At 45.3% G+C, this 25,690-nt stretch overlaps 3 protein-coding genes across 6 annotated transcripts; 2 read left to right on the top strand and 1 right to left on the bottom strand.

The window, feature by feature from the left end:
- The first annotated feature begins 9,932 nt into the window (after window positions 1-9,932).
- Window positions 9,933-18,240, top strand: LOC133922380 (putative E3 ubiquitin-protein ligase RING1a). Of its 4 annotated transcripts, none has more exons than XM_062367723.1 (11): window positions 9,933-10,443; window positions 10,556-10,643; window positions 13,463-13,535; window positions 14,774-14,832; window positions 15,912-15,993; window positions 16,141-16,261; window positions 16,359-16,400; window positions 16,506-17,036; window positions 17,436-17,543; window positions 17,646-17,846; window positions 17,938-18,240. In XM_062367723.1, exons 1-11 carry the CDS (start codon window positions 10,378-10,380, stop codon window positions 17,968-17,970), a joined length of 1,404 nt encoding a protein of 467 aa, XP_062223707.1. In that variant the 5' UTR covers window positions 9,933-10,377; the 3' UTR covers window positions 17,971-18,240. The 4 variants fall into 4 exon arrangements, with proteins under 4 accessions (XP_062223707.1, XP_062223692.1, XP_062223699.1 ...); XM_062367715.1 differs by lacking the exon at window positions 9,933-10,443 and adding an exon at window positions 12,988-13,347; XM_062367708.1 differs by lacking the exon at window positions 13,463-13,535.
- Window positions 18,241-19,266: 1,026 nt separating this feature from the next.
- Window positions 19,267-21,426, bottom strand: LOC133885324 (uncharacterized). The gene has a single exon (XM_062325025.1). The coding sequence runs from the start codon at window positions 21,424-21,426 to the stop codon at window positions 19,267-19,269; it is 2,160 nt and encodes a 719-aa protein (XP_062181009.1).
- A 1,382-nt stretch (window positions 21,427-22,808) lies between these two features.
- Window positions 22,809-25,398, top strand: LOC133922373 (phosphatidylglycerophosphate phosphatase 1, chloroplastic/mitochondrial-like). The gene is made up of 5 exons (XM_062367688.1): window positions 22,809-23,360; window positions 23,462-23,542; window positions 24,098-24,171; window positions 24,260-24,367; window positions 25,040-25,398. Exons 1-5 carry the CDS (start codon window positions 22,904-22,906, stop codon window positions 25,181-25,183), a joined length of 864 nt encoding a protein of 287 aa, XP_062223672.1. The 5' UTR covers window positions 22,809-22,903; the 3' UTR covers window positions 25,184-25,398.
- Window positions 25,399-25,690: the final 292 nt, after the last annotated feature.

Raw genomic sequence — 25,690 nt, 5'->3', positions numbered from 1 at the left:
CAAGTATCATTGCTGGTTCATTACTTTTTCATAGGAAGTTGGATGGAAAAAAAAATACAAGAAAATTGTAGTTCTCGACGGGATATACAACTTTATAGTTAAAAACATTTTAATTTAAGATTTAAATGCCCAAATAATATTAACAAAGTTTCACCGTAATCGATGACAACTAATCTTAAAAAATCATAATTTTTTATGATTTTTTCATATGAAGTCGGATGAAGACAAACTTTATATGAAAATTATAGCTCTCGACGAGATCTATAACTTTGTAGTTGATTATTTTTTATTTAATTCCATATAGATGCACAAATAAAAATCTAAAACTAATACAAAGAGAACCACATACTTTATCATCAACTTTTGGCTTAGATCTAGTGTAAAACTAGTAGAAATCACTGAAACAGCCACACAGGGTCACAAAGTTGAAAACTGTAAATTCAAATATTTTTATCATGAGTTTCATAAATTGGATTGATAAAATGTCTGAATAGCACCGAGTTTTAGATGTAGCACAATATCTCCAAAAATTATCAGGTAAATTGGAAAAGGTCAATTTTCGCCCCAAAACTTTAGAAGTCCTATCGAGTATCTTTCGAGTTCTTTTTTTTAGGGTCAAGGAAGTTATAGGTCTAAAGACCTGTATTTATTTCGAACGCGTCTCATCATTAGCTTCGAAAGCAGATGTCGAATATTAAAATCGGACTCTGTATGCAAAAGTTATGACTGTTTAACTGAACACTACACGGACTAGACACAAACTTTTTCACACGGAGTCGGATGGAGACAAACTTTATATTAACATTGTAGAACTCAACGAGATGTATAACTTCGTAGTTGATAGCATTTTCATTTAGGATCATTTAGATGTATAAATAGTCATTCAAACGTTCGATGAGAAGATGTCAAAAGGATTGATTTTGCTATTGTACTCAAGAACGAATGAGAGGTGAGATGGTTAGAGAGGTCACGCGCGTAAAACTTCTGATCGAGGTCGTGAGTTCGAGTCCTGGAACTCGCATGAAAAAATAGCAAGTTAGCAGTGATCGGTACTCGAGCTTCTAGTCGAGGGCGGGTGAGCAGTAGTCGATTAGGTGCCTCTGGTCAAAAAAAATATTTTTTGCTTTTTTGAGCCACAAACATGTTAAATCAGGAACTGAAAATCACTGCCGGCTAAAACCTTCAACTGGTAGTGATAACCCCTTCACTGTAGGTCACCGAGCTGATAGTGATAGTCGGGGACTATCACTGCCTTTGCCCACTACCGGCTCCAAAACTGGTAATGAAAGAGGTTTTGGAGCTGGCAGTGTTAAGGGTTTCTGCAATAGTAAAATTTGGATATAAAGAGTGAGGTATCCATCGGATATCAGATACCCGAGAATAAAATCATATATCTGAAGATTATCCTACATCTATCTGAACATATCTTACGAAGCTTGTAACATTTTTTATATAGAGTCAGATGGAAACGATCTTTATATGAAAATTATAGCTCTAGATGATATCTACATGTTTCTAATTGATACTTTTTTCATTTGAAGTTATTAATACATTTAAATAATTAATAAAACTTTATCCAGCATATTGGACGCTCATAACTTCTCTAATTTCACTCTAACATTACTCCTTACATGAGAGTACATTGTTGATTTGCTTGTTGGACATCTAATATAGTTAAGTTTTGGATACGTGGAATGTTCGAACAATCATAACATATGTGATATATATGGTTGTTGATTTTACTTAATATCCGAATAAATATTCGTGACTGATATTATCTGCATCGGACTCGTCACATATTCAATCTGTATCCGCGACCAAGATTATCTATATCCGTACTTGTATTCGGCACTATCCGTATCCAACTTCGAACCCGAGTAGAAAATATGGGAGGATATAGGATCAGCGATATACGTCCGTATCCGATCCGTTTTCACCTCTAGACACTTTGTTGCGATTCCTGATTAAGGACATTCTTTGTTGTCATCATCATGACTCTACTTCTACGCTTTGTATAGCACTTCTTCGGCTTGATTCGATAGGATTACAAGACTCCACTCTACAAAAATTGTGAAGAGATATATTTTAGATGTATTAATCTAAGTTTATTACTTAGTGCTACTTCTTTTAAATACAATACTACTGCATACACATTGTATTTGAGGAAGTGTTAGAAATATAAAGTTATTATCAATTACAGATAGATTAGGTTATTAGAGTGTTTATCATATACTCTTATGTCCTCTATATATTACCTGCAGAGGTTACTATTAAATATAAATTGTTATTCCTAATATTTGAGACATAAGTTAGCACAGAACAACTGTCGTGACCTAATTTTACCTTATACACTATATACATCCCAATCATCCTATATCGTCCTTACTGCTTACTTAACTAGCCAAACTCTTTGGTCTGCATGAGGATCACCTGAACTACAACTGTTTTTTATGTTCTTATAATGTTTGCAATCATTACGAAGACAACCGTTAGAGCACAAGGTGTTTTGTTTATGTAAGAACAGGTTTTGAAATTAATCCTATACTCACTTGCATTTTCTATATAGTGCATGGGCGCAACCGAGTGTAATATTTTTGCAGAATTTTAAGACGCCTCCCTGTTAAAGACCTTTCCTGCATAAATTCAGCATCGGATAAGAGCCAAAGTATCTAAGTAACAAATATTAAAGAGGCATTTGTAAATACATTTCTGATTTTTTATTTTTTCAAGGATGTTATTTGAATGATAATTTTAATAATTTTTTTTAATTTTTTAGTGGCAAGTTTACAATAACATTAAAAGTAGTGATTTTTTTTAATTATTTCAATATTTAAAACATGGCAATCATGTAAGAACCGGATCAACAGGTGCAAACACAAGCTGGTACCGCGGAATGCGAAGCCGGTGGTTCAATACCCTCCACGACATTTCGATGCAACCGAAACAAACCAAGAAAATCATGCCAATCACAAGAGATTCAACATCAGAGATGAAAAATTCACATCTCTTATCGACAATCCCTGCATAAATCTAACATCCCAAGCGAGTCGAGCGTCTAAACAGCAGCCGTAAAGGGCTGAAGCCACAAGAGATTCAAAATCAAGTATGAACCGAATCAACAAGCAAAGCAAGCACGGGGCCGAAGCGTCATACCGCCCGAACGTGAAGCACGGGCTGAAGCCATAGCCGAGTGGCCTGCCCCCGTGTCATGACCCGGGGGTGAACGGATTGGATGCAGGGATTCGTTTCGTACGCATCGGACGACTGCTGCCGCTCTCAACTCATTTACATGGAAGAAGATAGTTAAATACTAGTGATTTTCGTTCAGTAAACCGTAGTTATTGCCGGTTAATTTTCAGTAAACTCATTTACATCGGATCTGCGATCGCGAATGGGGAATGTGGAGGTGCGTCTTGCTCATATGCAGAACAGCTCAGCGAGATCCAGGCGACCATGATGAAGGTAGCCAGGAGATTCCCGAATGCAGTGAGCTCTTCTCCACCCGGGATCCAATCCTCGAGCTCCTCCGGGAAATCCATGGAGTTCGAAATCCAGTCGCTGCTCGGCAAGCCGCAAGACGTCGACGACGCCATGAGCCGCTGTGTGATCCGCGGCCGCGTCGCCCTCGCGCAGGACGACACCATCGAGGATTCGGGGAACCTCTCCATTGCTCTCGCCGTGCCGCCACGAGTCTCCGACCTCACCTTGCCGTCGCGCGTCTCCGCCCTCACCGTGCCGACGAGCGTCCACCCCAAGCCCGACGATGTCGACAAGCACCTCTACATCCTCGGCCTGGGAGAGGACGAGCTCGCCGAGGTTGAGATGCCCGGGCTCATGGCGGGCCGTGCTGAGCTCAACTCCTCCAAGCCTTCACCGGCGCGCGCATCGATTTGAAGGAAACCCCCGAAGCGCACGTGTTCAAGGCGGATGTGTGGGGACTGAAGAAGGAGGTGAAGGTGGAGGATGGCAACATCCTCCAGATCAGCGCCAAGACGCAGCAGATCAGGGCGTTCATGGTGAACGGCGAACTCACCATCATCCGCGACGGGCTCAAGGACGATCCGCCCGTGCCAAGTCCATTCTCTGCAGCGGCGACCCACTTCCTCGAGCCATCATTCCCCAGCCGCTCGACGGAATGTCTCAACGACGTTCACTCGGAGCTGCTCGTCTTCGCCAACGGCCGCTCCGCTCCCTTCGATCCCGGAACCGGCAAGGTCGCGCGCGAGGTTCCTGGGTTCGCAGATGGGGACTGCCACTATCCAGCGTCGGTTGGCCACTGCCCGACGTCGCCACGGCACGCCACGCCCTCGGGTGAAGCTGAGCGCCCTCACGTCCGCACCGTCCACATCGTCTGCGGCTACATGGAGGTCCACCAGCGGCAGCTCGCGAGCTGGGCCAAGACGCTCACTGCCAGCGAGATAATGCATCACTATGAACAACAGCAGGCCTGCCAATCTGGTGCAGCACACGGCATGATGGAAGCTTACCTGAAGTTTGCGATGCAGCAGCAGCAGAAGTCCCATGGGATGCTCCTCCAGCAGCATAAACAGCAGCAGCAGGCCAAGATGAATATGGCAGGACCATCAACAAGGGACCAGGATATGATTAATAACCCTGCAAAGATGCAGGAGCTGATGTCTCTTCAGGCCAAGATGTTTAAGAGACAGTCTGAGCATCTTCAGCTGGCTCAGCTGGTTCAGCAGGTCCTGCTCCTGTCAATCATTGTAGCAAAGAAGACTAAGCAGGTTCGTTTATTGAACTCGGATTATCAAATGTTGGGCTCCTTTGGACAGACATCGGACATAGGTGTTGGAGATTGATTTGAGGAATTGTCATATCAGCCTGATCCAGCTCTACTGCGTCACATTTGCTTCCATTGGAACATTCCACCTCATGAAGTGCGCAGGGTTGGCAACAGAAACTGGGATGATGTTGCTTGTGAAAGGAGGGCAGGAGTTTTTACATTAGCTATGATCAGTGTGTTGTATATTTGCTTTAGCTATTTGCTATTTGTAACAGCTATGATTAGTGTCGTGGAAGGTGCGATTTGCATTAGCCATCAAGTGTCATTCTGTGAGGGTTGCAAGTCTGTAGCAGCTGGAATGAGTGCAATAGATTTAAGGAGTGAAATCTCAATGGCTGATGATGCTGATGTAACAAATCTGAATGGACCAACCTACTTCAATGATTCCATGCTGCCTCTTCTTAAGGACAAGAAGGACGTTCCTTGTGAGACTAATTGGCTGACTCCTGTGAACACTTTAGATCAGTCTTTGCTATTCACAGAGGGCAATCGAGACTATAGGTGCAGCCTATAACATGGAAGCTATCTCCACCATGGCCACCACCTGCTGAACCAAAACCGATATGGTTGCTATGTGGGGACAATGGACCACTCAGGAGCTTCAGTTGGGTCTTCGGCTGCTGGGATTTCGAGGAGGCCATATAACTTTCCCACACTGCTGGAAGGTATTTTGCTAAGTGGTTCCGCAAGGCTCAGTGCCCAATTGTTGAGAGGTTGACAAATTCTTTGATGATGCACGGCCGCAACCATGGCAAGAAGATCATGGCTATTCGCATATGCTATGGAGATTGTTCATCTGCTGACCGATGCGAATCCTATCCAAATTATCGTTGATGCCGATTTTCCTCTTCTGAAGGGAGTTATTGCAGCAACTGTTGTTATGGATGTTTGCACTGGTGAGAAATTCTTTGGCAACTTTTCCTACCCTTACATGAATGGCTTGTTACATTTGGGCCATGCCATCTCATTGTCCAAGCTTAAGTTCGGTGCCGCATAGCATAGACTGCGTGGCTCAGTGATAGTTCACATGAATGAGGGGCTGTCTGGGTGGAAGTTTGCGGTCAGTGATATCTCCCGAGCCCCAAGCAACCCGATGCTGCTCTGTGTCAAGGTTGAGGACGGTGTTCAGATCCTTGCGGTGGCAGTCGTGACCATCCTGTTTGCTGCTCTTGGGTTCATGCCCCCAGCCTCCCGTGGCACTCTGATCACAGGCATGCTGTTCTTCTATATGGTCTTTAGAATTCTGGCAGGATATGTTGGCATTTGTGTATGTAATACAATCAAGTGTGGGGATCACTGTCTTCATGAAGAAGCGACGTGGGGGAGATAAGAACTTCATCAAGTTTGTCTTTCCGAAGTTCCATGGTCAGATTATCAAGAAAGGGTGCCCTGACGACTTATCTTCAGAGGAACGGTCCGTTGGCCAATCTGCTTCAGTGTGCTCTCACGAAGGGGGTATTTGTCATGACCCGGGGGTGAACGGATTGGATGCTGGGATTCGCTTCGTGTGCATTGGATCCTAAAGATGTTAATCCAATGAAATGAGGATATGCCATTTTCTCTGGGTGGGCAGACCAAGAATTTTTTATGTTTTTATATTTTCAATTTCATAATTTAATAAAAATAGATGTCTGTTTGAAAATTTTATAAAAAACTAGGTCTAACATGATGTGGGTTTGCCCAATCCTTCGATAGTAATATGATAAATCGATTTGATGGAATTTTAACGTTAATCATTCAAAGGCTCTTAGTCATCAAGACTCTTTCGGTCACGGCTCTTAAGTCACTAAGTCATAAAGATAAGATCTTAACCCGGATAAGCTATCAAGCTACAAAGACAGAGTCTCACAACTAGTCTCTCTTTCGGTCACTTATCGTCGTCTATATTTTGAAGCTTAAGCCACCCAATCAAGGGTCTTCATGTCCCCATACATATGTCTTACCGTCACTTCACAACAAGTCGAAGGGTCGATAAGTTTGAACAACTTTGGTATAATATGATGTGGTTTGCCCGATCTTACGAAGTTAATATGATAAGTCGATTTGATAGAGTTTCGGTGTTGATGATCCAAAAGCTCCGACCAGAACAAATCGAGAACTCCCGCAACCACTACACCACTACACGGTTGACCTCGTCGAGAAGGTTTTTCCTGCAAGCGGATTGAGAACACAAGCAAGAATATGTAGATGCAATCTAAATATTGTTGATTACTAATGAAGTGCTCGAGTTTGAAGTTCTACAAACCGATATACGGTAAAACTATCTAAAATAGCATAATCTAAGTAAAACTCGAACCTAAACTACGATGACTATTATATATTTATAGGGGGGGCGTGAGTAATTTGATCTAGTGTTGTGCAGCTGTGGAAAGAGTCGTACACAGTTTGGACTCTGACTTGATACAATTACATGACCCGAGAAAGTCTAAAACGGTGATATAACACCTTATTCCTTCGACTCTGACTAAACTATAAGGAATATTTAGTTGAATTCCGATCCATTTAAAAGAGCTAGTCATAAGCTTTACAATAAGTCCAAGAACACCTCAATTGGATTCCGTATGCGAGATTTATGCTTATTTTACTGACGTATTGTCCTGAGACTCCGAACCGAATTTGAAGTCCGATTTGAGCTCGACTTGTTGTTCGAGTCGACTGTTACTCGAGTGATTACGTCCAGGTGAGTTTGTAATGTCTGTCCCATATTCCTAAATAATAAAACATCATAAGACTTTAATAATAATTTATCTAACAAGATATAAATAATAAGTTCACCTGATGATTTAATTGTCGCGTACGTGCGCTTGTAAATGGCTATTATATGATTTGAGAATTATTAATTGTATTGCTCGTACCCGAAGAAACCATGTCCTGATCATAACAATTGCTAAAAATACTAGATGTAATATTAGTGCAACTATCCTGCAAACCTAAATCTAACAATTATTCTATATTGCTTAAAAAACTAGATCTACAATTAGACAACATACTTGAGCGTATTTGTCGAAATAGATAATATGTAGTTGTATTTATTAATTTAGCATCCGTATTCGACACACGGTGTACTAAAAATAGATTTTCGGTATACCGTGTACCCAAAAAACCATTTTCGGCACACGGTGTGCCGAATACGGCACTGTTGCTCGTATTCGGCACATCGTGTGCCAAAAATACTTTTTCGGTACACAGCCATATCGCGTCTACTTTTTCGGTACACGATCATGTTAGTACCAAAACAATCCATTTTTGACACACAGTGTGCCGAATACAACACTATTGCCCGTATTCGACACATCGTGTGTCGAAAATAGCTTTTTCGGTACATATGTTGTCTAATTTTAGATTTTTGCCAGCACTAGACCTAATATCACTAAATCATAAATCATAGATCAGATTTTTAACCTATATCTAAACCTAAATCTAATGATTAACTGGTTCATAGAAAAAAAAAATCAAAGATCATGATATTTATCTTCCCCGGAGATGGATTTCGCCCAGGCTAGTTGTTGCTGTTTGCAATTCACTGCTCTCGATTCTCAGGCCCCTCGGCACTTGTCTCTCTTGTGTCTCCTGCTTTTGTGGCATGGCTGGCATTCGAATAGAGGAGGGGTGCACTCCTACCTGGTAGTGCCGTCAGGGGCTTGGGACTCGCATGGAACTTGTGGCACGTCTCGGGTGAACTGTTGTGTGCGCTGCATGGAGTGGTTTGGCTATGCGCAGGGCATGCCTATGCCCTAGGGGTGTTGTTTAAGACTTTTTTAATAAAGCTCTAGCTCTTAGCTACGATGAGTTTATAAGTTAAAATATAATAATTTAAATCTTTATTTTTAAACTAAAATAAAAATAAAATAGCTTACCTAAATACTCTTATATGTCAACAACTCTAACCCTACCAATACTAAAGTTAGAAATAACTAGTACTAAGAATTTTTGGAGTTAGACCTTTGCTAAACATACCCTATGTATTTCCACACTCTGCTTTGACATGAAGAGTGACTGATTCTGGGAGATGTGAAATTTTGATTGCCTCGATGCTTAGTTATACATTTGGAGTGTGATGTGTGATGTTTCATTGTTATAGCAATAGTTTTAGGATCTACTTTGATTTTTTTAATTTGATAGCTGAACATCGTACGGAAAATATAGATGAGTTTCACGGCCATTGCTATGAGTCAAGTATTTGTATTGTAGGTCTGCATGGAGAAAGCAAGGAGGTAAACCATGGAGTTAGAAATAGCGAAGCAAGACAACAAATAAAAATGCGTGCATGCAAACACAACCGCAACTTCATCTATGTTTGGCAGCTTGGTGCTCATTGCTTCACCCGTAACATGGCGATTGGCAGCTTGGCGTCCATTGTATTTAAGAAGATTATAATTACCGTTCTCTATCATTCGTTACATTTTCATAGTGGTGGCACGAAGAAGAGACGATCTCCGTGTGTCACACCAAGCCAAGCTTCACCAGGTATGTGCCCCCTATCCCTTTTTTTATTTTCTCAAATAATGCACGATGAATTTTCTGTCTCATTCTTTTACATTTTTGAGCTTCCTAAATTTTTTGAGGATCCTAAAATAGTTAATCCAGCGAAATGAGGATATGCTATTTTTTTTCGAGTGGGCACACCAATCCTTCCTCACAACTGAACCCAATTGATCAAATACTGCTTAGGTCTTGGGCTAGATCTACTATCCACTTCTAGCCCATTGAGTTCCCATAACAAAAGCTGATCTTAGAAGGCCCAAAATCTCAGATACAGTAGAAATGGTTTAAGATCTATTTATTTTAGCTTTAAATTGTAAAAACCCGGTTCGGTGGTTCGTAGATTCCATGCAAGCCTTTTCCTATTAGGTTGTAAATTGTGAGATTTTATAATAACATAGATTATAGATTCTCATAAACATTTTTCAGAGTGTGACAATTTATCTTTACTTTTATTTTTAGGCTAGAATCTATAATTAAAATAAAAAACAAATATAGCCTAGATCATACACGTCTCCTCTTGACCTCATCGCAGGACATAACAATCTTGGCCACCACGCGCCCACGCCGAAGAATTCCAACACTTCCTCCCGTGATTAATCACGGCCGACGAATAGCCGCTGCACGGATTCGCGAACGCCTCGCGGAGTCGCAGCCCAAACCCCGGGAAGACGGCATCGCTCGCTTCCTTGGCTTCCTTGGCTTTGCCCTGGCCGTCTCTCGCCAGTCGCCTCGCGCGCTCGTCGAATCCGGTCAGACCACAAGCGAGCGCCCACACACGCACACTAAGCACAACGCGAACGCGTCGCGTCCCTTTTCCCGTCCTTTCTCCCTCCCCCTGTGCCTCTGCCTCCGTTCCGCAGTTCCACCCACCTCCTCACGCCCTCCTTCCTCTCCACGAAACCACCGGCCCCTTCTCCCCCCTCAACGCCTCGCGAGAGAACGCCGCCGCCGCGGTAGGCGCTTGGCTGAAGGCGAAATGTCCGCCCAGAAGCGCCTGCTCCCATCGCCCGGCTCCGACGACTCCGACGGCCGCGTCGCAGTCCGCCAAGGCGCCGCCAGCCGCGGCGGAAGGGGAGGCGGAGGCTCACATGGGATGGACGGGGAGACCTCCGCGCGTCAGGAGAGCGCGCCGCCGCGGGAGCCTCGCGTCGATGGTGAGATGAGCGACGCCGCGACTCCTCTATCTCTCGATGCACGCAACGCGTTCGATGCCCTGGGTCGTGGATGTGTCTGAGAGGTTTCGTCTGATTTCGGGTGGTTTTGCAGATCCTGACGACGCCGAGGAGGGCGGCGGCGGAGGAGGAGACGGAAGCGACAGCGAGCCCTCTCACATCAGCGGCGGCACCATGGACGAGTAAGCCTTCCTCCAGAGTCATTCCTGTCGTCTCTCACCTTCTCCGACCTTTCTCGTGTCGTCTCGCGTGGCCGTCGAGGCGATCCAACGACCTTGTCGCCACCTCGTGTCTCGTGCGCTAGCCGCTAGCTCCAGTTCGTAATTGCTGCACGCTGGCCTCCGGCAAGGCACGTGCCCGAGCCGGGGAGCTCAGGGGACGGTGGTAGAACAATGTGCACGATGATTGCTTCGTTCCGATTGTTCGTATTTGGTCTGTGACCTTTGACGTCGGGCGAGCTAACCACCAGCTAGCTGCAAGAGATATGGATCCTGCAGATAGAGACATTGAACGCGGCGTCGGGCTTTCGATGGTGTGCATGTTCCGCCATTGTGAGTGTTTTCATGGGGACGGCACGGCCGTGGCGGCGAATAGCAGGAGCAGCATCGATCCTTAGCCATCGTTATTGTGATGCTGCCATGGCGTAGCCGCCGAGGCCCAGACGCCCAGTCACATCGTCTGCTTGTCCGTCTAGCTTACGTTGTCCGGCCTATCAGGTTCCCTGTAGACGGGCAAGCGGCTGTGAATTGCAAGCTTCTGCGCCATTGATATGTGGCTGATCAATTTGGTTTCTAGTTTACTATATATTTGGTAAAGTTGAAACTTATAAGATTTTGTTGTAAAGCTGTTTTTCTGAAAAACTACTTAAGACTTTTGAGAAAAGTTGTTAGCTTATGGTTTTAATTTTTAAACTTTTAGCACACAACTTTTAAAAATACTACTTTCAGTTAGGTTATTAATTTTTAGTTCATTTCGTCAAAAACTAGCTTATCGTTTTTTCAAAAATTAGCATAAGCGCAGTCTATTTAGCATAACTTATGGTTTCTAAAAAACATTAGCTACTGATAAAACTATGCCAAACAGGGCCTATGGCTTCTGCTAGAGGATGCTTCTAGAATTTGGATTCTTTTTCTCGTGAATAGCAAGGTACTCTGCAACTCTATGCACCGTGGACTAAAATTCAGTGTTCTTATTTTAAGTAGAAGCATGAGGGTTAGAGGCTTACAACTATACAACTACCAATCACAGTAAAAAACTAGCAACAACTAATGAAATTAGCATATAGATTTCCCTCTAAGAAAAGAAATAAATTAGCATATCGTTATCAGCCAGCCTAACAGTAGCCTAATGAACTGAAGAGTTGCAAACGGGAAACTACAGTTTGAACCTCTACACCACCACTTGATAATTGGAAGTTTCAACGCCGTCAGTACTTAGGAGTAGAGTTGTGTGATTGTGAATATATCTCAGTTAGTGCTGCATCTTCTGAAACATTCTTTTGCATGCCTAGCTTCTTCAGGAAAAGGAACTATTTTATGGTTCCAGTCATCCAGTGCAAATGACTTCTATTCTTTTGCAAACGACTTCGATAAAATAGTGTGCATTCCATCGTAGGAACCGTTGGCTTGATTCGACTGAAGTGGTAGCCCTTTTTTTACTTACTTTACTACGTTGGTGACTTGCACAGTTCCACTGACCGCTGTTGCTAGTTGTTAGATCTGATATATCCTGCGTATCAAAATTGGCCAGTCCCCTGTTTGTAAGCTATGCATACTGAAGACTCTACGATGTGTTTCATCTTGTGTGATTTCCCTTCCAATGAGCTCTACAAGCTGACGAACATAGATCGATTTGTCAACGGGTCATGGAAGATCTACTCGACTGATCTCCGGCGGCCGCTGGAGAGGGTTGGCAGAGTGACGGCAGCCGGCAGGGTGAACAATGAAGATTGACGACATCAGTTGACTGCCCTGCGCGGTGAGGTAGGAGAGTGCGAGCCCTCTTGTGGGTTGTAAGCAGCTTACAGATGCCGGTATAAGCCAGCGGCCGGGCTCTGGCTGCTCGCTGCAGTGGGGAGGCGGGGAAGTCGACGCTTCTGCGGCAAACAACGAGCACAAAACCGGCGACACGGCTGGGACTAGCCTCGCGCGTGTTCTTCAATCCCAGTCTCAATCTCAAACAAGAACACCTGTGCTCACGTAACTCATGCGCCGAGCGGTGTGGAAGTACCGCTAGGCAGCTGGCACGACCGGAGTTGCATCTGCCAGCCCAGGAACGCCGAACGCGGCAGGCGAGGCGAGGCGGCCTTGACGCCTGCATGTCCCCTGCGTCGCTTGCTGGCTCGCCTGCCCCCGTTCTCTCGCGCGACTTCCTAAGCCAGTCGGAGCGGAAGCAGCAGGCGCCGGCCCCCCACCCGCAGGCAGACAGATAGACCCGAGTCAGCCGACTCACCGCAACACGAACACCTCTCCTCTCGCGAGCACAGCCCCTTATTTATTTTCCTCTTTCTCTCCGCCTACCTTCCAGGCTCCCGCACCCACCTGGTCATCTCCCACCTCTCTCAATATACTACCCTCCCGCTCCTCCCCGTCGACCACACCGCCTCCCCTCCCAAGTCCCGGACGCCTCGCGAGGGTGGCAACCACCGCCTCGCCGGAATCCGAGAGCCGAGATCCTAGGGGCAGAAGGCCAGAATGCCCGCGCAGAAGCGCCGGCTACCTTCGCCGTCTTCGAAACCCCGCGACCACGCCGCGGCTCCCGGCGCTTCTACCGCTTCTGCCGGCGGGGGAGGCGTAGGAGAAGGAGGAGGGGGACGCCTGCCGCTGCCGAGCGGGGGCACCGCCAAGCGGAGGTTGTCTGACCCGAAGCCGCAGCGCGCAGACGACGGTGAGTTTGACGGCGTCGAGGCCTCTCGTCTCTCGCTCACGCGATGTGCATGTCGCGCTCTGTGTATCCGTGTGGATATGGCTAAGATGCTTGTGTGCTTCGCTGCGTTTGGCAGATTCGGATGCGGAGGATGGCGGCGGCGCGGACGAGGACAGCGAGTCCTCGCAGAGCGACGGCGGCAACGACGAGTGAGCTTTTCCTTTCCTCATCTCCGCTCTCTCCGACCTCATCATCCTATCTCGTGGATCCCTGTAGCTGTCAACGCCATATGGCTTCTGGCCTCCTCGCGGTGCCATGCGCCCATGCCCCGTGTACTACCCCGCCCTCGGGTTCCTAATATCCTGACCCATCAGCGACTCACGAGGTGGTGCGGTGCCTGCCGGAACAGGTGGGCTCAGTGAGTCGCTGGTATCCTAGATGGTTGCTTCGTTCGTGTGATCGGGTCGCGTCTATGCAAGCGCACCGATCGTCGTGCGGACATGGATGATTGGATGATCGATATACATCATGTGTATGCGAGCTAGGCATGCGACCTCCTCTATAGCATACTATGCATGCTTCCGTCATGTTGTACGCCATGGCCGTGACGGAGATTGCCGGTCTGCCGGGGACTAGGCGCCGTCCGTGTCGGTTGTGCAAGCTACCTGTTTGTGTTGTATTGTTGTGCTTGAATCACCGCTTTCACCTGTAGTTTTGAACCGCTCTGTCAGTCGTAGTTTTAGCTGTACGTTGAAGAGTTACCAGTTCCCTTTTGCTGTTATTCGCATTTGTATATTGATAATTTGTCATAGACTGTGAGTTTCTGTTTTGAAAATGTTGTTCCCCTGGCCTAGACGATTTTGGTTGCTGTTGCCTTAAGGTGTTCCAACTCTGTTCGGTGTAGATGATTTCTTTTCTGTTTGGTGTGGTGGTTTTCTTTTACCTTATGATATATTCCTATTTGTTCCATCAACATGATTCTCTGTCAGAAATGCACATGTTCTTTAATCAACAATGCACATGCTTTGGAAATTCATAAGATGCAGCATACAATTGATCGGGGTCAGTCTTAAGACCAAATTTGGTATTCTTTATGTCAGATGTCTTGCCTCATTAGTTCCATGCCAGATGATAATGTAAGCAGTCTCTGCTAGGACTATATGCTCAATTATTCAGCTTTGTAGTTAAATACCAACCTTTTGCTAATGTCTCACTTATGTGATCCTCATATGTTGTCACTGTCATACAATAACCATATATATTTGGTCTCAAAAGAAAAATAAATAGCTGCATTTGGAAGCAAATGCCACACAGCTTTATATTATATTGAACTGCATCTCAATGTGCCTTATTTGAATATATTCAAGATCAATATTCAGGTTCCTTGACATCAAAAGATTTGATGTTTCTCACAGCTTGAAGCTTATATGAACTTTTTCTCACTCAGGTTTATAATAGTGAAATTAGCAGAAATACGGAAGGAGGTCCAATGCCCTATCTGTTTAGGTAAGATATCCTTTCTCAATTTGCCCCATATTTGGATATTAAATTGTTCTTCGGGTTTCTCATTTGAAAGTTGAACCTGGACATGCTAATGATGTATCCCTTACGATTATGTACATGTCTGAACTTTTTTTCACCCACTGCATTATTGAACCTAGCATATTAAAGAGCCTGCTTATTTCATTCATGCAGTTATATATTATTTTGTGCCTTTAGTAAATGGTGACATGCACACTACTGTTGATAAGGTACTAGGCTATTTATTAGCATCAATTAGCTGTTCCATCTATTTGTCAGTACTTAATACTCTGGATGCATCTCAAATAGATAAATGGTTAAAAGCAGTGGATGCATCTTATTTTCTTCTCAGTCATCCCCTGTTTTTTTAACCCCTGCAATCTCTTTAGGAACTTAAAGTTCCTAGGTAACTTGCATCATTTGCTGTAGGTTTCTTTGAAGGGTAAATGTGCACTTGCACTAGGTTTCTTTCATTTGTTATGGTATGCAGAATGGCTAAACTGACACATTCCTCATCATTAGGATTTTTCATTTTCTTTTTCTTTTTGAAGCATTTGGATTCAAGGAGCTATAGGTCTACATTGAATTCTCGGTATTATCTGTCTGTCAGGAGAAACTCATCCTCCAGCTATTTTTAGCATGATGATCTGACTTCCTCGTATATCCTTTTGTTTATGCATTGTGCCAAATGCAACTCAATACTGTTTGTGTTAGATGGGTACCACTTTCTCATCCTTGTAGTATTATTTCTTATCCACTGTGGCTGATTCCAGCATAATGTGTTATATCTGATGGTATTGTCTCCTATCCATCTAAAACCCATATGATGCAGTTTATCGCCTCTCCATTTTATGAAACTTGGTATACTGGTTCTGTTAATGTAAGCTAAATACTATTTTCATGTCTTGGACGAAACTATGAGCAAATCCAAGTTAAAGCTTTGTTTGTCACTAGCTATCATGAATTGCAAGTTTGAAGTCTGAGAATTTTCGTAATTTGACTTGCATCATTTTCTGTCATATGACGAAATGGCACGTGAAACATTTAGTCCTTCTAATTTGCAGGCATTATCCGGAAGACAAGGACGGTTATGGAATGTTTGCACCGATTCTGTAGAGACTGCATTGATAAATCTATGCGGCTAGGGTATGATGTCAGGCATCATTTGTCTACAATCTTGTTCCAATCAATTTTCAAAATGTGGAATTTACAGCCTAATTTTGTCTCTGAATCTACATCATAAAAATAGAGCATTCTTTGTTTGACAATACAAATAAAGCTCTGATTTTGCAGAAACAATGAATGCCCAGCATGCCGCACTCATTGTGCAAGCCGACGTTCTTTGAGGGATGATCCTAATTATGATGCGCTGATTGCAGCCTTATATCCAGACATTGATAAGTACGAGGAAGAGGTGATGTCTATGTTGCCCCATCGCCATTTAGTTGTTTGTTTTATATAGCCTCATTTAGCTCTTCCATGCAGTGCTTCTAATATCCTTGACATTGCAGGAACTTGCTTTCGGTGAAGAGGAGAAGACTCGGAATAAAAAGGTGATCTCAACTGCTCGGCAATACCAGCACTGTGTTTGCTTAAGCCAAATCTGTTTTCCTTTTCATCTTATACTTTATCGTCACCATAATTTATATTCATGAAAGATTCAAGAAACCATTGAGGAAACATTTCAAAGGCAGTCCGAGGCAATTGGTAAGAAGCGTTCCACAGCAAAAGCAACTGCTACTGCTTTTGCAAGGAAGTACAGGAGAAATATGCGAACACGAGGGAGAGGTAAAATGGTTGCTCCTGATATTGCCCCTACTGGCTCCGATGACGAGGATAAAGAAGAAGAAAATGACAATGATGCCACCAGAGAGTCGTCTTCCGCAGATGATCATTCTCCAGATTTAAGGCAGAAAAGAGGTAGGAAGAAATCTGTATCACAATCTTCACCTGCTAGGACCATTGGCAGCATTGACCACGGCTTCGAGGAGAACAATGAATTAGTTGGTGGAAAAGAAATTTTGGCCACCTCTCCATTGCAGGGAGAGATGCTTGCATGGGGAAAAAATGGTACACGAAGCCAAACTCGACATGGCAGTGCTGCTGGTTCAAATGGCAGGATGGCGAAGGGCGGACGCATTGGAAAGTTGGTTGATCACCTCCGTACCACTGATGACATGGATAAGGAGGTATTTTTTAACTGCATGTGCAATCAGATCATGAATTTCATTATTTTTTATGTTTTTTCTGGACATGGTTTTTTTCCATAGTTGTACTCTAGAATAAACTGAAAGCTGTTTGGGAAAGCCACACTTCAAGTGGGACGAAATCGTAAGTTCATGGTCATGCCATGTTTTACGGTAACGGACATGCCATGTTATCAATAGTGTTGCTGGCCTTTTACCTTCTTTTCCTTCTCTTGAAGGGAAACAGGAGGAAAGGGTTGCTGGCCTTTTTGTCACAGCAGATGCATATCTCTACTATATGCATTTTCCATGTTTCAGTAGTTCTGTCTAGCAGAGCTTATCCTGAACCTGTACGAGGAGCGGGTGCCAGGTTTGCTGAATTTCAATATTTCTGTCTTGCAGTTCTACTTGTATCTTGTTCTCCTTCCTCTGGATGGACAAAGCATACCTAACTTGGAAAAGCCCTATCTAAGTTGTCGACCAACCTTGTCCATTCGACATCTTGTACAGGTGATTGCTTGCATCTATAAATACCATGCTTGGTTTTTGAACAATCCTAGTTTTCTCTGTTGACCTGAATAACCAAAGGCTGCGAAATCTGCATGTTTTCAGTTCATTGCTCTTCAATTGTCTCGACAAGTCGAAGAACTTGAGATGTACACAAGGATGGACCACCACCATGGGAGTGTTGTCTCGAAGGATTCCAGTACAGGTGAGGCAAAACTGCGTCCATTTAATGGATTGGAAAGATTGCGGGAAGATAAACTTCTTTCGGAGCTTCACCCTTCATTTGCCTCTAGTAATGGTGATCTGGTAAGACACGGTTTTGAAATAAATTTTCTGTCATATATGCTTGCTCATTGTTGCTATCTGATAATACTGGACTTTTGCCTTCAATCGCCAGGAGTTATTGTATGCTTTGAAAACTCAAGGCTAGATCAATTTTGATCCCTAGCTATCAATTTGTGAGGTCACTGTTGGTACGGTGGTGCTGCAAGTGAGGTCTGCATCCGGTGAACGGCTGTACGTAAAAAGTATTCAATGTGCAAAAATGTTGACGATTTTTTTTTCTCATGAGTTTTTTTTAGGTTAGGTTTACCATCTTTGTAATATATAATGAACTGGTTAGCTAAAGCCCACAGTTGGCGAATCAAGGTATCTCCTTTTTGCTATTCATTTATACCAGCTGGTGGGATGTGAAGTTGAAGCTGACTATGATCAAATCGATTCATTGTTTCCTCGTTCAGGTTTCCACTTCTGCAGGTAGCCTCAGCCAGCCATTATCACTTTTCTCATTGCTGCTACCACGCCTCTGTAGTTTGTTCTGTTTCAGAAACCAGTGGATTTTGAGTTGCTTGCGTAATTTAACTATGGTCCTTGGCCAAATATGATACAGTAGGCTGTACAAATAAGCATAGGGAGCATTTACGCTCTACTGGCTAGAATTGCCTGCCTTTATTCTGTGGCATGAGTTCCCAGTTTTTTCTATCCTCTCCTGCCGTCCTACTCAACCACTCTGCATGACATAAAACATCATATAAATTCACTCCCCAAAAAAACACATTGCAAATTCATTCCAATGCTAACTCTGCTATATTTTTATACAAACAACGTGACTGTGTGAAAAAAATTGCAAAACCATTTTTTCGTGTGCCTTCTAGATTTCAGGCCTAGGAGTTCTTGAGTCGACGGCGAGTTTAGGGGCCTTCGGGTTAGAGGGAGGCTAGGTGAGACTGGCGATGGGTGGTAGCATGGTGGTGCGGCGAAGAGATGACGGCGGTGCTTGCGTCGTGAGCTTTGGGTAGGGTTGGCGGTGGGGTGTCAAAAACCGATTGGTTAGTGCGGTGGGAGCAGCGGCTGTGGATCCGATAGGGAAGCTTGCTGCTGTGGATCCGATAGGGGAAGCGTCACCGGGGACGGAGGCAGGCTGGCGGGTCGAAGGGTGCAACTTTGATTGAAGACACAGAAAGAAGAGAAGCAGTCATGGCTGAAGGTAGGAGAAATAAGATCACCGTTTGATTTGAATCCAATGGTGTCAGATCTTCTACGGAAAATCCTTCCATTTTCAGTCACTGAACAATAGAAGCTCCCTTTTTCTTCAGTGGGCATAGTGTACGCAAGCTTTAATTAGGACCAACAAGCATGCACAATAAATTACCCAAGCAGCAAATAAATCATAAATACAAAAATATCGCACCGTAACCAGGACGAATATGCAAAAAGATTTGAGTGTTCAGACGACAGAATCTTGTGTAGTGGCATTATTATATCCTCCAGCATTATTGGTTGCAGAGGAGGAACAGGGGTGCTCTAGGATGCCGGCATGGATGAGCAGCGCCCACAGATGGGTCATGAACTCCCCGCCGGCCGCAAGCGTCTCCGCATGGACGTCGGCGTTGCTCGACGGCGCGAGAAACAGAACGAACTCCGCCCAGAAGTCGGCCAGCAACTTCCACCGCCGCGCCCTGTTGTAGACTCTGCGCCTGAGCTCACTCCCGAGCTTGGCTCCCATCCCCAAGATGGTCAACTCGCTGCAATGCAGCTCCAGCAGCTTCACGCACCTGCCTCTCATGCTGTCACACCCGGCGAGGTACTCCCGGGCCTCCATGACCACCGCGTCGAAGATCCGCCGCGTGTCGTAGCTGTGGCCCGGCAGCATGTCCGGTACGAACGCCAGCAGGTAGGCGCAGTAGTTCGACAGGCTCTTGGCGACTAGACGGTCGCCGGTGAGCGGCTCCTGCGGCGGCGTCGTGATCTCGCAGATGGTCGTCCCGATGTGCCACACTAGAATCGTGTGGATGTGTGTGGGCAGGTCGCACGCCCACGAGAGTCCCCTCGCATCGTTTCCGGCGAGCGCCGATTGCCCGTCGGCGAGGTGGCCGTCGTTCTCCTTGAACCGAGACAGGACGCGCATTACGACTTCCTCGGGCAGTTTGATCTTCTCCGAAGCCTTCTGCCCTTCCCTGGTTGGCTCGATCAAGCCCAGTGACAGGATCCACGCTATGTTCCTCGGGTGGTAGTCGAATTTGTGCAATAGCGAGTACTGCCCCAGCTTCCTGTCCCAGTTCCTGCTCGTCAGCTTCTTATGTTTTCTTTTCTTGACCCAATTCAACGCCTGCTTTCTGCTGCCATCATCGAACGGAATGACTACCCCGTTAATGGTGATTCTGCTCGCACCCGTTAACGTGTGGAGATCGTCGACCACCCGCCACTTTTGATCGTTGATGCGCGATTCCACGATGAACACAGCAACAACAATCACCATGAGCACAATGGTAATGCAGTGAACGACATCTATCCCATTCACCGTCTGCTCCAAACTGGTGCGGTGGTAGTGCCTGCTGAAAGCTCCAGAAACGGCATTCGCAACAATCACTGGGAGCACGAAGACTGCAGTCACTCCTACATATTGAGTGTGTGACTGGTGCCTTGTGTAGAAGAAATCGTACAGGAACGCCAGCTCCATCTCGATCACCCTGAAAGCACGGATGTAGCTAGCCTCTTCGCGGAGGAGCCCCGACACGACGAGCCGCAGCGTTTTGGGCCGGCCGGCCTCCCCGTGCTCGTACTTGCAGAACCTCCGCTTGAGCAGCTTGAAGAGCGTGAACGACAGGGCGATGTCCTTCAGGATGCCGCCATGCTCCCTGCTGAAGACGCTCACGCTCTGGCTGTCGATCCACTGCCAGACCGTGTCGACGGTGGTGAACGCGCACGCGGCGATGGCCGTCCTGTAGTCAGGCTTGGAGAAGTACGGGAGCGTGAGCTCTTCGCCGTGGAATATGTACCTGTATCCTTCCATGGTGGTGGCGTCGAAGACCTGAGCTGACTCGTGCTCGGTCATCATGTAATCGGCAACCACTTTGGTGTGCTTCATCAATCCTTCAGTCTTGCTTGCCTCCCTCAAGGCCTGGAACCTGGCGTAGCTCTTCGCGATGCTCAGGATCCAGAACACCCAGATCGTGGCGCTGTAGCTCTTGTTGTGGCCCTTGCAGCTGACCATCAGCCACAGCACCAGCAGAATCTGCAGCCCCTGCTGCAGCAGCTTCCGCTTCCATTGCTCGACGTCGCGCAGGTTGTAGGCGGAGAGGGAGTCGGCGCCTGACTGGACCAGGAGGACGGCGCTCCACAGGACGAAGGTCTGGTCGTGGAACGGGCCGGCCTCCAGCAGCCCGATGGTGTACGGGACGAGGACGGTGGACAGCGTGTAGATGGCCCAGACGAGGAAGCGGAAGGACTTGTCGCCGCGCCGGTGGCGATAGGGGCTCAGGACCACGAGGAGGACTAGTAGGAGGTTGCTGAGGAGGACGAGGACCTCCACGCGCACCAGCTGGCCTTCCACGGTTCTGAGGCTTTCGGCGATGGTTGCGGTGGTGTTCCTCAGAATCAACCCCATCGGCAGCTGCTTCAGTGCCAGTGTACGCTCCTCCGTTCCCAGCTTCTTGACACTCGCTGCAATGCAATCGATAGTCTTTCGTTGACGATATGATACTCACAGGCCAAACCTTTTGTCATGGGAAAAAATGCTCATCATATAATAAATCTTGAACTTGCAGGGCCAATCACGTACGCTGTGGCCCACAACTCGAGTTTGACTTGAACTTTACTGAAAGAGATGGCTACGTCAACTCTCTAAAAACAAAACATGGTGACTAGATCTGGCTCGTTCCATGTTGAAACCTGAGGTTATTTATCGCAAGTACTCCTTAGCACAGAACAAGAATCGAGGTACATCTGCAAAATAATTATATCACATGTCAGATTGTGCCTCTCCTCGAGCTTTCATTGAGCATTGTTGACCGTCTCCTTCTCCACAAATCACATTTCCACTCTCTATATACATCTACTTACTCCTTTGTAGCAACATGGGCAATGACATGACACATTTTTTACGACGCTGATAAAAAGAGGCATCGATCCTTCTAATGATCGCGGGTGCAAAGCACCATCTGCCTCGGGCCTCGGCTCTGATGAATCATGGTTACGACGGCGCATCTATTATCCTCGCTCCTCTCTTTATCGCCAACTATTTTACGAGAAAATTCTTCTTTGCTTCTAGATCTGGACAACGAAAGAATATCATGTAAATAAGTAAGAAAAAATTAGACACGACGGATCCTTTTGGAATCACCGTAGATATCAATGAGCATCACGCGACAGTAGTAGTAAAGCCTCCACCGATTTTATATATAGGATTCATAAAATTATCGATAATCACTCGTTTATCACGATTATAGATTGATTTAGTTCGCATCATATTTATAAATCAATTGGTTTTTGATTAAGTTTAAATTCAAAATTTAAAAAATAAAAAATTGACGAAATTCGATCGGTTTCTATCGAATTCCATCAAATTATTATGCGGTTATCTTGGTAATTGTTAGTGGCCAATTTTCGAAGATTAAATATATTTAGGCCAACTCTAGTAGATACTCTAAAAATGTATCCCCTATAATACTATTACAGTATCATCTATTTTTTTCATCTTCAGCAACTACCATATTTACTACCTTTCATTACTCTCCTCCTCCCCTCGAACCACACGCATACTCTGTGAACAATGATACTAACTTCTTTTTACATCAGCAAATTTACCGATCCCGACTGCCACATGCTTCCCTGTAGCACCGAAAAAAGCAACTTTGCCTCCTTCGCTTGAGACGAATGTGGGATGACAAGAGATGCAAAATCGTTGGTACAGTGATACGACCCGCCGATGCCGCTCCTGCTCTGCTGGAGTTGACCTTATAAACCCTGTTTACATGTCCCTCGATAGGTAGGTTTATGAAATCAGTTATTGCAAAATCAGCATACTCGAATTTGTAATTTGCTCCCACACCTTGCGTCAACCGGCTCATAGCGCCCCCGTTCTGATGCTGGGGCCACCGCCGGTGGTGCCACTACGCCCTCGTGCTCCGCGTCCCACCGCGCTTCCGACCCCCAGAACCGCAAAACCTAACACCGACCCGACAACCACCACCACCACCACCAGTAGCACCGCCTCCGCGGGCAAAGCGGCTACCATGGGCGCGGCGGCATGGTGGCGGCGCGCGCTGGGGCAGCGGCTCAACCCGGCCGGCGTGGCCGCGGTGGCGGCCGTCGCGGCGTCCGAGCCGCGCCTGGCGCTGCCGCACGTGTCGTTGCAGGACATCCGGTGGCTGGACTGGGCCGAGCTCCGCCACGCCGGATTCCGCGGCGTCGTCTTCGACAAGGACAACACCCTCACCGCGCCCTACGTTCCCGCGCTCTGGCCGCCGCTCGCCGACGCGTTCGACCAGTGCCGCGCCACATTCCCGCCCGGCGCGCTCGCCATCTACAGCAACTCCGCAGGTCTGCACTGGATTGGCTGCTCCTACCAACCGAATTCGGGCGAAACTTTTGGCCAAAGTTCTTTGTGTCAATGAAATTGATGTGTTCGTGGGTGGGCGCAGGGTTGAAGGAGTATGATCCGGATGGGGTGGATGCGAAGGTGATCGAGGCGGCCATCGAGGGGATTCATGTGATCAGGCATGGCAAGTGCAGTCTCGTTACTTATTATTGTGTCTGTCCTTTTAAACCCGCGACTTCAAAGCTCGAAGGATCTCTATTCGATGATTTAACTCTCTATGTCATAATGTTAATTCGAATTGTTGGCAAATTTGTATTTCGATTCAAATTGTTGGCAATTTTGATCTCGTCATTCTTAACTTGGTTCACTTGTAAGTGATATTACTAGATTCTGGGATTGTGTGGGAATGGGAGTTTCAAAAATTGTAGGGAGTCTATTGTCTAAAGCAAAATGTCTAATTTTTGGAAGGGGACTCATTGGATGGAGCTAATTTGTTGCCTGAATGGTCCATTCGTATCTCATGGTTAGGTCAGCATTGTTTACTACATTTTCTTTTCATTATTCCTTGTACTGAATATATATTAGGTATCAAGATGCACCTCATAATGTTTTTAAATGTTCCTGTGTCGGTCTCTCGTGATTTGTCTTTGCCTATAGAAGTTGGAGCTCTGAATCATCGTTTGATCATGTAACAGATGATGGAGATAATACATTTATGCATCTGTTCTATTGATTGCAGATATAAAGAAACCAGGTGGAACAGCTAAGGAAATAGAGAGTTACTTTGGTTGTTCAGCCTCAAATCTTGTGCTGGTAGGAGGATGGTCGTGACTTGTGAGTTATGACCATTCTTACTAAAAATATGTTACAATTTTCTAATTTTTGGTTGTCACCTCTCCAGGTTGGTGATCGTTACTTCACTGATGTGGTCTATGGAAACAGGAATGGCTTTCTTACAGTATTGACAGAACCGTTAAATTTCGCTAATGAATCTTACATTGTCAGAATGGTATGTTCTCTATTTGTTCTGTGAAGCTGAGATCATCTTTAGTACCTTGAAAATAAAATTATTTTAATGCCAGACATAAACTTTGTTCTCTTAAGTCACTAGCTTGCCGCTTTCTCCATGAATGTTCTGGCTTAATATCTAGGTACATGATAGTGCCATTGAATGGATAGCCAATCCCTTGAGGGTTTTTGAGTCGAATACCATGTGATGATTGTTCTAGTATTAAGCGATAGTTATTTGGTTGGATGCGATCGATCTCTTAAAAAATGTTTCGACTGCTGTGCTACTAACTGCCATTTATCAAGCAAAGTATCTTCACACTCAATGTGCTCTGCTGCAATTTACAAAGAAGCAGTGTTTATCAAAAGCTGGAACTTTTTAAACACTCTTTAATGTCTTAGTTCTTTAAACAAAGTTCTCCATCAGCACAAACTCTACATCAAGTATCCTAATCTATATTCAGTCACACTGCATTTGACAAACAAGATCATTTTTATTAGCTGGCATGATTTAAAAGTTCGTCAACATTACCATTATTTGTCAAAATAATTGGTTTTCTAATTAATTCCTGAAAGATAATTCTTCAAGCACATTGTGTGATTGTGTTTATTAATAATGTATACGGCCCATCTGTAGTATAGTTCCTAGTGGTTCAGTATTCTGCTTCCTCAGGTTAGGAAACTGGAGGCATACATCATCAGTTATTGGTACAAGAAGGGACACAAACCTATCAAGCACCCTTTGCTCCCTGATGCGAGAAGAATTGTAAAGTTTGATCCATATGACGACTCAAGTGGATCCAAGAGTATAGCATAGTGATCTATGTTAATCCTGCTCACACTGAGGACAATTCACTGGGTTCTCTTCTCCAGATCAGTTAGTGTGGAGATCTGTGGTTTGTGCTGAGGAGAGTACAGGGGAGAAACATGTTATGTGGAGATTTGTTGTTTATCGTTGGGCGGAATGCAAGAGAGAAATATTCTGTATCTAAACTCAATTTCGTTCAGGGAAATGCATATCTTTTGATAATATCCTGTGCGTGAACATCAGTTTGCTAGTCCTTGGTTGCTTATTGCACGATAATACCGACGTGTCTTCTCCTATAACAGGCTTCACAGGATCGTTGTATAGATCGCATCAGTACTGCAGGGGAGGCCGGTCCTGGCAGCGATCCATTTAGCTCACCTTCCTCGTCGCCCTTGCCGTGCGGCATTTGCAAGTGTACAGCGGCAGCAACGCCGGGTGCGTTTCTGCTCTCGCCGTGCTTATTTTCAAGGCCATCCTTCATACAATTTTTTCACCAATGCTGACCAAATGGCACAA

This window comes from Phragmites australis, chromosome 1, assembly GCF_958298935.1.
Source record: "Phragmites australis chromosome 1, lpPhrAust1.1, whole genome shotgun sequence".
Lineage (NCBI taxonomy): Eukaryota > Viridiplantae > Streptophyta > Magnoliopsida > Poales > Poaceae > Phragmites > Phragmites australis.
Note: the sequence above shows the minus strand (reverse complement) of the source record. Positions and strands in the feature narration are given on the sequence as shown.